Source organism: Melanerpes formicivorus, unplaced genomic scaffold, assembly GCF_026170545.1.
Source record: "Melanerpes formicivorus ecotype bairdi unplaced genomic scaffold, bMelFor1.0.p_v2 SCAF_45, whole genome shotgun sequence".
NCBI classification, from domain to species: domain Eukaryota; kingdom Metazoa; phylum Chordata; class Aves; order Piciformes; family Picidae; genus Melanerpes; species Melanerpes formicivorus.
This window is the reverse complement of record NW_027142397.1, coordinates 202,366-215,957: the sequence shown is the minus strand read 5'-3', so window position 1 is coordinate 215,957 and position 13,592 is coordinate 202,366. Positions and strand designations below refer to the sequence as shown.

Here is a 13,592-nt window from a genome sequence, read left to right as displayed (position 1 = left end):
GGTTGGACTGGACAAGGTTTGAAGGTCTTTTCCCACCCAAACCAGTCTGTGATTCTGATGTTGAAATTCATGACATATCTATCAGGTGGGCTCATCCCCGTTAAAAGAGCTGGACAGCAGTAGGCCACAGGAGACAAGGCATGGGAAAGGGAATATCTAAGTGTGCCCCCCTTGATCTGAGTCATGGAATGCTTTTCAAACTAGGATCCAGGGAAAGGTGAGCATGCAAGGGTGCCTGATGGAGCAGGAGCAGCACTGCTTTGAGCCCCGAGGTTGTGCTGCAAGCTGGGAGGACACAAGGCTGCCTCAGCACCCCATGGCCAGGATGCTCTGCCCCTGACATGGATCTGCAGGGCTCAGCAATACCCTGGGCTTCATGCCTGAGGGTCAGGAGGCAAAGGGCTGATTGGTTGGAGCTCCAAACAAAGTGCCTGCTTGCTTGCAGTCCAGGTGTGCAATGTTACCCAGGCATGATGTGCAGAGGCAAGGGCACCAGTGCTGTTGGTTACCCTTTGGCCATACTCAGTAGACTATTCCAACCCTAGATGAGTAGAGAGATCCCAGCTGCAACCCTACACCTGAATGCCAGAGCTTGGGAAAGAGCAGCCTGTGAATGTGACACCTCTGTCCCCGTTGAAGTCTTCACGGTTTTTCATCTGCTGTGTGGGCAGTCATTAACCTGTGCCCCGTTTCCTCAGCTAAATGTGCGACTCAGAGAGTTGAGTTCAGAGCCGTAGAGGAAGAGAAGCAGGAGAAGGTGGTGGTGGTTGAGGTTCCTGAACCAAAACCCATGGATGAAATCCGAGAGAAGCCAGGTATAGCTGTGGTGGTGGCTACCACTCTCTGCAGCACCTTTCCTATCCTTTACATGCTTGCTCCTGACGCTTGAAGTTTCACCAAATCTTTGGTGGCTTTTCTTTTTTCTTTGCAAGAAGAGTTCCTCAGTCAGAGGACAAACAGCCCAGCAGACCCCCAGCTCCAGCAGACTCGTTACGTTTCCACCTTGCACCTTGTTAGACTGGGGAGATGGTGAAAAGTTTAGGATGTGCTGGCACCAGCAAGCTGCCTCCTTATTAAATTGGGGTGGTTTTGTGAATGTGGATTAGAAAACTTCAAAGTCTGATCTTGAAACTTCTTGTAAAGCTTCTGAAATTCTTCATCCTGGGACCTGCTTGACTTTATTTAGTCTTGTTCTGGGTTTTTCGGAGGGGGCGGATGAGAAATGCCACCCATTACTTATACTTTTCCTAAGATAGGTACTATTAATAAGGGCAGTAAACTTTATTAGTATTTCAGAGGTGCGTGGGTACATCAATGTGTTTGAGTGCTAACAAGTGTTTCACAGCAGCAGTGTTGTCAAATATTTGCAGTCTTCATCCCCTCCATAGCAAATGCATATGGTGCATCAGAGCTGGAGATAATTCATATGCAAACCCATTGTGTCCTTCTTCACTTCCCTTCCTCACCCTGACTTTTTTTCTAGCCTGCTTCTGACACCACTGTTTATCTGATGTGGAATTGAGACCAAGCTCTCAGAAAGCAGCATGGCAGACTGGCTCCCCACTACAAGCTTGCCTTGGATTTCTGCCAGTCAGGGAAAGCTGTCAAAATGCTTGATGCTTTGATGCTGTCAAAACAGAAGGTGGAGGACTTAAGACAGCAAGATAGGGCTGTATGGCCCTAGTTTCCATACTTGTACATTTAATTAAAGCTGATGGGTTTTATACAGGCTTTTCTCTAGGGGAGCCTGGATGTGTTTTTCCTAGCAGCCAGCACCTGCATCTCCCCAGACTTGACAGGCAGAGCCCATCCTGGTACCACACTTAAGAGCCCTTCACATGCCCCACAGATCCCTGCCTAGGCAGGAAGCCTGTAAAGCTTACTTGTGGTCTTCTTTTTCTCACTCATCCAATGCAATGCTGGGCCTGGCAGCATCAGAACGGCTGCTACACAGCTGCCTCGTGGAAAGTTACTCTTAAGCTGCCCAGTTTAAAACTTTGCTGTTCTTGGCCACTGCCTTGGAGAGAGATCTTCTCTGGCTCTGTCCTCTGCTGTGGTGACCATTGTGTGTCCGTGTAGTTCTCCAGCTGCTATCTTAACACCCGCAAACCTCTTTCTAGACAAACACACTCGTGACACTTTTGAAATGAAGCCCATTGCAGAGGAGGAAGAGGAGGAGAAGGTAGAGGTGGTTAAGGTTCCTGTGGCCAAGCCAAAGTTTGTGGAGCCACTGCCAACTTGGTCAGGTACAGCTGCAGCAACGTGTGCCATCGGCATGGCTCCTGCAGCCGCCCATGCTGGCACTGCTGGGTTGAGGTGTTGCAGTGCTGCAGGACAGAGGTGACATCGCTTGCAGTGGTGTTTAGTGCCACTTAGAGTCCCACATGGCTTTGCAAATGTGCTGTAGTGTGCTGCTTTACTGGAGTGTGCTGCTTGCTGAGCCAAGGAGGTGCCGTGCCAGGGCTTGGCAGTGTGGCTTCATGTTGAAGTGAGTGTGCAGTGGCCTCTGAACCCTCCTCTGTCACTGTCCCGTCTTATAGGTTCATTCCCCAGAGATGTAGGATCCTGTGGTGCCTGAAGATCAGGTTGTCTGCTCTGGGACTGCTGAAGGTCACCTGCACTTGGCTTTTTTACCTTTACTTCTCTAGTTGCTGTTTTTGTTTTGTTTTGTTTTGTTTTCAGAGCACCTTCACTGATCCACACTAATCATAATTAAAAGCAGAGCTGGTTAGTCACAACAGGAAGAGAGGGTTGAAGCCATGGAGGGAACTAAGTGGGAACTTCACCTGTTTTCTTGAATACTCTGAACAGCACTAAACCAGCTCCTGTGCTTGACTCAAGGATGTCCCATGGGATGGGTGCAGCAGGGCAGCCAGTGGCCAGCATCCTACCTGAGCACACCTAGGAGTGTCCTGCGGCAGCTTCTCCTTCTTCTCCTTCTGAACTTTTTCCTTCTCTCTTGACACTTCTGTTTCTAGTAGGGATTGTTTTCCTGGCCAGGGTGATAGAGAATAATCTTACATTTTGGAGCAGCACTTATTACTGTGTTTCAATCTCGTGTATCAAAATAGCTAAAGGTAGTAAATCAACAAAATATAACTAAAATAACCCAGTTTGGGACAGTACAGAACCCATTGCTGGGTATCAAAGGAAAAGCTTTCCATGAGGATGTCTAGAGACGGGACAAGGGGGAATGGTTTGAAGCTGAGGGAGAGCTGGGTTAGATTGGAGTTTAGGAAGGTGAGGCTCTGGAACAGGTTGCCCAGGGAGGCAAGGTTGGATTAGTCCTTGAGCAGCCCAGTCTAGCTGAGAGGTGTCCCTACCCCCACTCTGATTCTGTGGTTGACAGGGTGCTGGGCCATCTCATTTCAACTGTACTGTTACCTAGAAAGATTGGACCAGATGATCCTTGGTGGTCCCTTTCAACCTAACTTTCTATGATTAAAGAGAGGTGGCCCTGCAGATTTACAGAATGTCCTTTGCTGCTTCCCTTGTGAGGTGGCATTTTAACACATCCATAACTTTTTTAGCCAAACGTGCTCTTGGCAATGTTGAGATAAGTCCAATTGAAGAGGAGGAGGAAGAAAAAGTGGTGATGAGAGAACCAGAGGCGGTCCTGCAGGAGCCAGGTACCACCATGATGGCTTTGCATACCCAGCATCCTCCTGATCCTGACTGTTCCTGCCATCTCACCTGTACCTCTGTACAACCTCCCTGTGGCTGTCACTGCTTCTGTGGCATAAATGCACCAGGACATGGCGCCGAAAGGTTCACACAATGCCTGGCTCAGAGGCTATGCTGAAGAGGGGCAGATAATGAGCTGGCAGCGGTGATGGGTTGGGATTTAGGGGACATTTTCAGCAAGATGTAGTGTCTGGGAATTTGCCTCCAAGTGTAATTTCAGTCCCTGAAAAATCAGGTTCTTTTTTGCCTTTGTAAGGTTTTGGCCACAGGGCTATGCTTGATGCTGTACAGGTTTATTACATAGAGATGAGATGTGGTTTTCTTTGCAGTGAAACAGGAATTCTTACTAAGGAGGTACTTAAAATGACACTGTATTTTTTAACACCAAATTTCCTGGTGTCTTTGACTAGATTATGGTCACTGGTAACCTGGTGTTGGCCAGGGTAGGTCACACAGTGTGACCCTTGCTGTGTAAACTGTGACTTTTTTGCTCTCTACAACTCCCTGAAAAGAGGCTGGAACCAGGTGGGGGTTGGTCTCTTCTCCTGAAGAACAAGTGATAAGACCAGAGGAAATGACCTCAAGGGGCACCAGGGAGAGTTTAGGTTGGGCTTCAGGAAAAACTTCCCCACTGAAAGGGTTCTCAAAGACTGGCACAGGCTCAGTCCCCATCCCTGGAGGTGTTTCAAAGAGGCAGAGATGTCGTGCTGAGGGCCATGGGTTAGCACCAGCCTTGGTGGAGATAGAAAATGGTTGGACCGGAGGCTCTTAAAGGGCTTCTCCAACCCAAACTATTCTATATTTGAATAATTTTAGGAATATGAGACGGTGTCAAAGGAATTTTTTCAGGTCCCTAGGTGTATTTCTAGTGGAATGGCCACAACCCAATATCAGAACTAAATAGCTTATTGTATTTGTAGACACGTCGTGCATGAATTGATCTCGTTTTGTCACAGTATTGGCTTGAATATTTTTGAGGTGTTGGGCTTTTTAGGCATCAGAAACTGTCTGAGAGATAAGGAATTGAAAGAAGGAGTAGGCAGCTGATTTTGTGTTCACCTTGTGCTTGAATTTAGACTGTCATCCTCTGGAAAGGTGATTTTTTTGGCAGCATGCTCTTCATTTCTGCAGTCACTGACCTGGAGATGCTGGCTATCTTCTTGCAATAGTTCCTTGGGCTGCAGCAGAAAATACTCATCTTGCACATGCAGCCCCAGCCTGCTTTGAAACCCACCTGGAAGTTGCTGTGAAGCTCTATTGAGCAAAGCTTGTTGATTACTTTTTTTTTTTTTTTTTTTTTTTTTAATGTTTGAATAGCTGAAAAGATTGTGAGGCTGGGGGAAAGTCTGTGCTTCCTTCCAGAAACCACCTCTCTCTGGCTGAGGAGATGCCCATGAGTTGAGAATTCACCACAGCTCTAGGTGTTTCTATTTTAATGGTTACCCTGGAGTGGACTTCTCTGTCAGTTGTGTGTGAAGAACCTATAAATCAAAGGCACAGTGTCAAAACCAGATTTGCCTTTCTGGTGTGGCTTCTCTGCAGAGTGCAAGCTTGCTTTTTGTAAACCTTTTGTTGTGGGGTTTTATTTTGTTTTATTTAAACCGTAAAGAAAACAATCTCAACTTTCCTGTACTATATGCACAAGCTACTTTGCTCAACATCTTTATTCCCCCCCCCCCCCCTTTCTTTTTTTCCTTTCTCTTCCTCCTCCCTTTCTTTTTAAATGACGGCATTGTAATTTGTAAAGGCTTTGCCTGGTGCTCTGGAAGTGTTGCTGGCTCTGAACCATGTCCCAATTTGTCTTTCCCCCATCCTCAGCAGTGGCCATGATAAGCCCTGAGAGGAGTCCTCGTCCCACCTCTGCCCCAGCCATTGCTCAGAGCCATGCTGCAGAACAAGTCCCAGCTAAGCCTGATGTGAAGGATATGGTCACTGCATCTAAAGTAGAAAAGGAAACAGCAAAACCTGATGTGAGACGTGAAGAAATTCTAGTGGAGAGAGCCAAGCTGGAAACAGACGATTCCTCAAAGGTATGTCACACCAGAGGCTCTTTGCAAGAGTCTGTGATGATGCTGGGTGGGAGTGTCAGCTCTTGAAGCCACCCCAGAGTGGCAGCTCTTTGTACCAAGGATCTAAATCCTAGGGAAACCCCAGCCCTGACCCGCTGGGTCAGGAAAAGAGGAACTCCAGCGGGGCTTAGTTTGGTGGTTACAGTAGAACAAAATGCAAGTCGCTGATACAGAGTCAGAGCAGAATTCTAGAATCATTTGGTCAGAAAATGTCACCAAGCCCAAGCATTATGGCATTAAAAAAGCTGGCAAGTGTTGCACACAAGTTCATGGGACTTGAATTTAGGGCTCACCCATCACAGGGCTGTCTGCACTGGTTCCTGGTATGACAACAAGAGCGATTCCAGTGAAACTGGTGATAGGGATCTTGTCTGCAGCCCTGTGGCTGAAGGCACGTTGATAAGCTGTCTCTGGGAGAGCTGGTGGTACATTCCTGCAAGCTGGAGTAGGACTTGAGTTGTGGATGGCGCTGTCAAGACCTTGGTGGATGTATTGTCTAAATGAAATTGGTTTTAAACATGGTTTGATCTTTTCACAAATGTCTGAGACCACCACTGTGTACACTGTGTGTACTGTTCCCATTACTCCAAATAATGGGTAAAATTAGTGTTCCTATCACAGTGTCTGTAATATTCTGCAACTTTTACTGAGTGAAATCTTCCAGCACTGCAGCAGAGGGCCTTGCATGTTTCCCACATTACTCTGAATATTTTGCTGCTCTCAGCATTACTGAGCCACATTTTTCCATTCAGGGGGTCTTGTATGAGACAGAGCAGGCGACATCCCTGGTAGTGAAGGCTGGGAGAGCTGAAGAAAGGACAGTTGCTTCCAAACATTTCAGGGCTTGTGTGACCAGCAATTTTTAACTGAAAATGCTGAGGGGACCTTCAGGCTGGTGCTCTGTGTGTGCTCCAGCACCACCACTTAACCCTCCCCAGCATTAAACACAAGTCAGTTTGATTCATCCCATTCTTAAACACTGATTTTTGGTTTTCTTCTTTAAGTGTAGATGTGGGAGGAAGTTGCTGATTTGAATGTGCCAAATTTACCATTCCTCATATGTAGCTACATCACTTCACACCCACCTTTTGCCTTCAGAGTACTTGACAATCTAGTTTTTCTAAAAGACCTCCCTTAAAGAGTTAGAACAATCTTGGCTCTGTGCTTATGAACAGTAAAAGAGCTTCATTTGTGATGGTGAGCATGATTCGTGTAGCTAGATCTCTTCTCACTGACTCTTGAACATAATGCCTATGGATAACCAATCGTTTTCTGTTTTTGAAGAAGGTCTCTCTTAATTTGAGCATGTTGCTTTTGGGAAGGATTTCCCTGGGAGATGCAAATGAAATCTGAAAACACTGCCTGACAAAGCTAGCACGAGTGGGAAGCCTGTCTCCAGCTGCTCTTAGAGAGAGCACTGGTTTCAAACACAAATAATTCTGGAGCTGCAGGAATTATTGTGGGTGTGCTGTTGACTAACTGACCGTCATCCAAGAGCTGCTGTGTCATTAACTCTTTACCAAGAGGCTGCATGTTGGTTTATTGCATGTTCACCCAGCACTTCAAAACTAACTTGCTGCAGCTGTGTTTTGAAACTAAATGATCTCTGGAAACAAATCTACTAACACAAAATGTTTTTACCAATTTATTTCTTAAATGTAGGTGAGGAAAGCGCACACTGAGGTCACAGTACCCACCACCAGTGGTGCCCAGCCCCAGGTTTGTGCTAATTGTTCAGTTAGGTTGTTCACAGTCTTTTTGAAGGTTGAACCAGCGAGGTTCAATGTAGTGAAATGAACCAACCACTCTTTTTTTTTTTTATCACTGTCCAACAGCAGCAGCCTGCAGAGAAAGAGGAAGAGCTGATAAGAATGAGGAAGGTTAGCCATTTTACCCTTTCACCAAACAAGTTTGCTATATCATTCATGCATCTGTAACATGTTTAAAAAGACAGTGCTCCAACTTTCTCATGTGCCTGGGGTTGGGGTTTGGGGTTTTTTTTAATGACAACTATCAAAATAACCTGATTTCCAAGTGAAGAGCTTTTTATCCCAGAGTCTGCTAAAAATCCCCAGGTTGGATGTTAGACACCCACTTGATTTGATTTCTGAAATTGATCTTCTCTCTATCAAATTGGATTAGAAACTAAAGAAACCCAAAGAAATCCATTTGATTGGAAGCAACCCCCCCCCATTTGTCTGGAAACCAAAGAAACCCATTTGATTAGGAAAAAACCCCAAAACATTTCACTGGAAACCAAAGAAAACACAGAGTGCACTGCAGGAAATGCAGATGGAAAAAGTGTGGTGCTTTTTTGTATCGATGAATGATAAGGGAAATTTCCAGGATAGAAAAGGTGGTTGAGACATAGTTACTGTGCACATAGAGAGTGTGTAAAAGTTATACCAGGCCCTAGAGCCTCTTCACTGGGGTGGGGAAGCATCACTCTCAGAAATGTGAGTGCTAAGTGGTGCTTGGCTTCCACAGAAAACAATTAACTATTCTTTGTGGTAAGCTATACAAGTGAGGGCAAAAGCCACTGAGCTCCTGGGAGCTGTCTCTTTAAAGACCTCATTGCATCTCCCTATCCTCCATCATCACAACCCCCACTTGCTGGTGGTGGCCCCAGGCTGTGTTGTCCCCACAGCAGGGTCCCCACCCCACGCTGGCAGAGCGCTGCACCCTTAACCTTCAGTTGACCTTTTTTAATTTGCCAGTTTGTCAACCCTGCAAGAACAACGTTTTAATTTTTTGTGCTTTTCTTTTTTTTTTTCCTTTTTTTTTCCCCCCTTTTCTTTCGTTTTCACAGAAAAGAGCAAAGAGGCTAGATGGTGAAAACATTTATATCAGGCATAGCAATTTAATGTTGGAGGTTTGTATGAACTTGAAGCTTTTTTCAGTTGCATTTGCCTAGACATTCTGCATCTGTGCTGAACTTCTTCCTCTTCTGCTGCCTTTGTTTTTGCATGCTCCTGCACAAGAGACCTTTTCTTCTTTTGTTTTCAATGCGCTTTTGCATGGTGACAGTAAACATGGTGATGTGCAGGCATTCTTCCCTCTACCTCTTCTGACTTTCATTCTCTCGTACTGATCCAAAATATATGATTGGCAGAGCTGTGTGCTCAGGTCTGCTCTTGGACCTGCTAGCTGCTCATGGTGGCACCAGTCACAGAACCAGAGAGTCATGAAAATGCAGAATCGTTTAGGTTAGAAGAGACCTTTAACATCATTGAGTCCAATTGCTGAGTTGTGGCAGTGAGGCTCATTTACAAGTTTCTCCCTACTTGAAATTAGTTGTTTTCCAGGGGCAAAAGCTGATCTATGAAAATGCAAAATTCAGGTGGAATTGTCACCTTTGTGGTGTTCAGCTATCTCAATGTCCACATCATTTCAGACAGGACATTGCTGGAATGCTTGCAGTGTTATCATCCTTCTTCAAACACAGTCTTGACTTTGCAAAATCTTCAGCGTTCCCTAGGGCTCCATCTTGCATCAGCACCGGTGCCAGGTCTCCATGGAGCTGATGCAAGGGCTGGATGCTCATGGATGCGAAGCCATTTCATCCCTCCACATACCCAAAAGCCACTCCATCCCTCCCAAAGCCATTCCCTTCAGCTTGGGAGCCTTTACACTTGGTTTTACCTCAGCATGGTCTCAGAACAGACCACACCAATCATATATTTTATTCTTTTTAATACACTCTGTTATGAAAGATGTTTTGTGCTAATACTCTGTGCTCCATGTTTTCTACTCCAAATTGCAGCACTAGCAGCTGGTAGGGTTTCCCTGTTGGTATCTCTTGTACTAACTGCCTTCTCCTACTCTCAGTTGTAAAGAATTTGCAGCTTTGGAGTGCTTTTAATGTAAAAAAAAAAAAAAGTTATTTTTTGAGACTGCTACAACTTAAGCTTTTGGTCACAAGTGAAGCTTCTGCAGCACGATGGGCAGAAGTCAGCTGGAGCGCTGTGAAGACTACATGTGTGGCTTTCTTCCACCCAATTCAACCAGCTCCATCTTCCCCAACCCCAACAAGAGCTTTTTCATTGCTTTTAAACCCTCTTTCCTGCAGTACTTTGCTCTGACACCCAACCCACTTGCTCCCTGATGCCCTTCCCACCGGTTCTGTTGCAGGTGCTCCAGCCCTCCCCTAGCAAAAGGTTGACCCCAGCATCTCACCTGTTTTATTCCTCGTTTTCTCAGCCCATGCTTTTGGCACATGAGAAGTTTTCCCAGCAGACCTCACGCTCCTAAAGCTGCTGCTTGGTTTAATTGGAAGCTGCTTAACACTTCCTGCTTTGTAGCCCACACTCCATGTTGTCACACCAAGGGCAGAACAGGAGGAAAAGCTTTAAGGCATAGTGACCTCGTTCCTTGAGATGCTTCCCAACCCTGTTGTGGCTTCACATAGCTCCTTGTGGCTTTTGCTTCTCTGCCAGCCCTCCCAGGACCAGCTCTTGTGCAGTGGTGGACAGCCAAGGTGGCCTTTCTCTCTTCTCTAACCCAGGAGCAGCTGTAGCACCTGGACCTGGACTGGGCTTTATCCTGGAGTCCTCAGCAGACTTATATTTTTTTTAAATTTTTCCTCTAAGCAGGCACTTGCTTTGTGCTTTCATCTGGGACAGATGCAAAAAGTGTCTTTCCCTCTTCCCCGCCCCCCCCCCCCCCCCCCCCCCGCCAAGAACTGTGCCAAGAAGAGCAAATGTTCTTAGTGAAGCATTTTGGGTAGTGTGTCCTGTATCTGCAGGGTTGCAGATATTCTTGGGGGGGACTCTCCTTTATGACTGCCTTTCCTCTCCCATCTCCTAATATTGATGGGCTGAGTAATAACTAAAAGCACCAAACCAGTGGCATTTCCCAGCAATGCTTTTACTGACTTGAGTTTCCCCCCTTTCTAACAGGTGAAGCTTACTGCTTTTTGGCACTGTCCACAAAAGTAATTGTTTGGTTTATGCCTGTTTTATGTCAAAGCTTTGCTTTCAACCAGCTCTGGTTTGCTTGCAAGGAACAGCTGTTTTGAAACAAGCTGAAGAGAGCTGACGTGCCTTGAAGTCATTTATGTTGTAAACTGGCATCACAGAGTAGGAATCTGGCTTTCTCCAGATGAAGGATTTTAGCAGGAGTTTCTTGATTGATCCACCATAAAGTACATGCTCAGTTTGATTTTTAAAGAGCAGTCACCTCATCTTCATTTCAGAAGTCTGAAACCTCCTATGGTAGATCCTGGAGGGATGACATGAGAGGTGGGGAAATAAAAGTATTGGGGCTATTCTGAGAGAAATGGGTGTGGAGAGAATAAATCAAATTGGGAAAACAGTTTCTTAAGCATTAATTGCATTTACAGTTGTGAATCTTCAGGCTAGCAGAGGGAAAAGAAAGCAAACCCACCCAATTTAAATTAAATAACCCAAACAAACTTAGTTTTGCAACCTAGAACAATCTCAGATGGGGAAGACCCATGTGAAGACCCTTAGCTGCATCTAGGCTGGTGGAGCTTGAGCTTGAAGTGCTGGCACGTCTTGCTGCTGGAGGAGCCCCATTGCCGTTTCTCCCAGCTAATAGCAGTGGAAAGAGGAGAGAGGATGCTCCGTGTGTGTTTGCAGTGTGAGCACAACTGGTGGGAGGTGGCAGCAGCTCTGCTGAGCGCAGCTTTGCTATGCAGCAGTGAGGTGATGGCAGGTGTCCTCCCTGTGTCCCTTCATTCATCCTGTCCTTTTACTAATAGGATCTAGATAAGACCCAGGAAGAGATAAAGAAGCATCACGCCAACATCAGTGAGTTGAAGAAGAACTTTATGGAGTCCGTTCCGGAGCCTCGGCCGAGTGAATGGGACAAGCGTTTGTCCACTCACTCCCCCTTCCGAACCCTCAGCGTCAATGGGCAGATTCCCGTGGGAGCAGACGGAGTGAGTACCTTGGCAGCATGCGGGTGTCCAAGGAACAGTTTCCAACCCATCATTCAGCCTAGGTTTTAGTTGTATTGAATTTTAGTAGTTAATATTGACTTCAAACATTTACAGAGGCCTCAAAGGGAATCCATGCTTTAGTTGTGGTATCATAAAAATGGGATTTATTGGGGTAGAAAAGGTTGTAGGATTTCTTCACCTGGTTTTGATGCCACTTTTCCATGCTGCTAGACTTTATTTCATATGGTTTAGACTGCATATTAGAAAGAAATTTTTACAGTTAGGGTGGTGAGACACTGGAGCAGGTTGCCCAGGGAGGTGTTCAGGGCCAACCTAGGTTAGTGGGAGGTGTCCCTGCCCATGGCAGGGGGTTGGAACTGGGTGATCTTTAAGGTCCCTTCCAACCCAACCCATTCTGTGAGTCTGTGATGGATACTCTGGGAACTGGTTTATTCCTGGTGCCGGAGAATGCATCTCCCTCAAAATGTGGAACAAACCACTCCAGACCCCAAACACCTGACTTAAAGGATTTATTAATTCAGAGATAATGCTGCAGGTAACCCAATGGAGAAGAACTAGGATGGTTCCAATTTTCTGAAGTCGCTTTATTCACCAGTTAATCCAGGATGTTAGTGGGTTTAGTGCTTGCGTTAGGATCTGCTGTGGAGGCTTCAAGACTCCTCCTCTGGGTGCTACAGCAGGGATGGTCATACGTAATGGACTCTTTCTAGCTCACAGGAGCAGTGCCTATATGTTAGTAGCCACATACACTCACTGTACCTCTGCTAATTTCCTTAAAAAGGTAATTTTCTAAAGAAACCTTGTTGGAGCAGCAGAGATCTGTTTGCCAACTGGTTTCTTCTGGAATAACTGGTTTCTTCTCACCCTCAGCAACTGAGTGCACCCTCAGCAAGTTTGCCAACACCTCCAAGCTGCGCAGTGCAGCAGACACGGTGGAGGGGAGGGATCCATCCAAAGGGATCTGGGCAGGCTGCAGAGCTGGGCCCAAGCCAACCTCGTGAAGTTCAACGAGACCAAGTGCAAGGTCCTGCACCTGGGTCAGGGCAATCCCAGGCACTGATACAGGCTAGGCAGGGACTAGCTTGAGAGCAGCCCTGAAGAAAAAGGTGTGGGAGTGCTGGTGGATGACAATCACAGAATTTCAGGGGCTGGAAAGGGCTTCGACAGCTCATCCAGTCCACCCCACTGCCAGAGCAGGATCACCTACACCAGATTACACCAGATGCCCCCAGGCGAGGTTTGAATATCACCAGCGAGGGAGACTCCACAACCTCCCTGGGCAGCCTGTTCCAGTGCTCTGTCATCCTCACAGTGAAAAAATTTCCCTTCATATTTACGTGAAACTTCTTATGCCTTAACTTCTACACTTGCCCCTTGTCCTGCCATGGGGCACCACTGAGCAGAGCCTGGCTCCATCCACTCAGGACTCACCCTTTACATATTTATAAACATTGATGAGGTCACCTCTCAGTCTCCTCTTCTCCTCATACGGAAGATGTTCCATTCCCTTAATCATCCTCGTGTCTCTGCGCTGGACTCTTTCAAGCAGCTCACTGTCTTCCTTGAACTGAGTGGCCCAGAACTGGGCACAATGTTCCAGATGTGGCCTCACCAGTAAAGGTAGAAGGGGAGGGGAACCTCTCTCGACCTCAACATGAGCCGTCAGTGTGCACTTGCAGCCCAGAAAGCCAACCAGATCCTGGGCTGCATCCAGAGAAGTGTGGCCAGCAGGTTGGGGGAGGTGATTCTCTCCCTCTGCTCCACTCTGGTGAGACCCCACCTGGAGCTCTGTGTCCAGTTCTGGAGCCTCTATTATAGGAAAGATCTGGAGGTGCTGGAACATGTCCAGAAAAGGGCCATGAGAATGATCAGAGGACTGGAGCTTCTCTCCTATGAAGACAGGCTGAGAGAGTTGG

At 46.6% G+C, this 13,592-nt stretch overlaps 1 protein-coding gene across 36 annotated transcripts in view; it reads left to right on the top strand.

The window, feature by feature from the left end:
- The window catches only part of EPB41 (erythrocyte membrane protein band 4.1), a 110,216-nt gene that overhangs the window by 72,541 nt on the left and 24,083 nt on the right, over nt 1-13,592 (top strand). For 14 of the 36 annotated variants that reach the window (XM_068158970.1, XM_068158957.1, XM_068158958.1 and 11 more), the window contains 8 exons: nt 699-815; nt 2,121-2,246; nt 3,531-3,629; nt 5,503-5,714; nt 7,416-7,472; nt 7,589-7,633; nt 8,563-8,625; nt 11,476-11,655. In XM_068158970.1, the coding sequence (XP_068015071.1) occupies nt 699-815; nt 2,121-2,246; nt 3,531-3,629; nt 5,503-5,714; nt 7,416-7,472; nt 7,589-7,633; nt 8,563-8,625; nt 11,476-11,655 (899 nt within the window). The remainder of the gene's footprint in view (nt 1-698; nt 816-2,120; nt 2,247-3,530; nt 3,630-5,502; nt 5,715-7,415; nt 7,473-7,588; nt 7,634-8,562; nt 8,626-11,475; nt 11,656-13,592) is intronic. The other 22 variants (XM_068158971.1, XM_068158961.1, XM_068158972.1 and 19 more) reach the window with 19 other exon arrangements.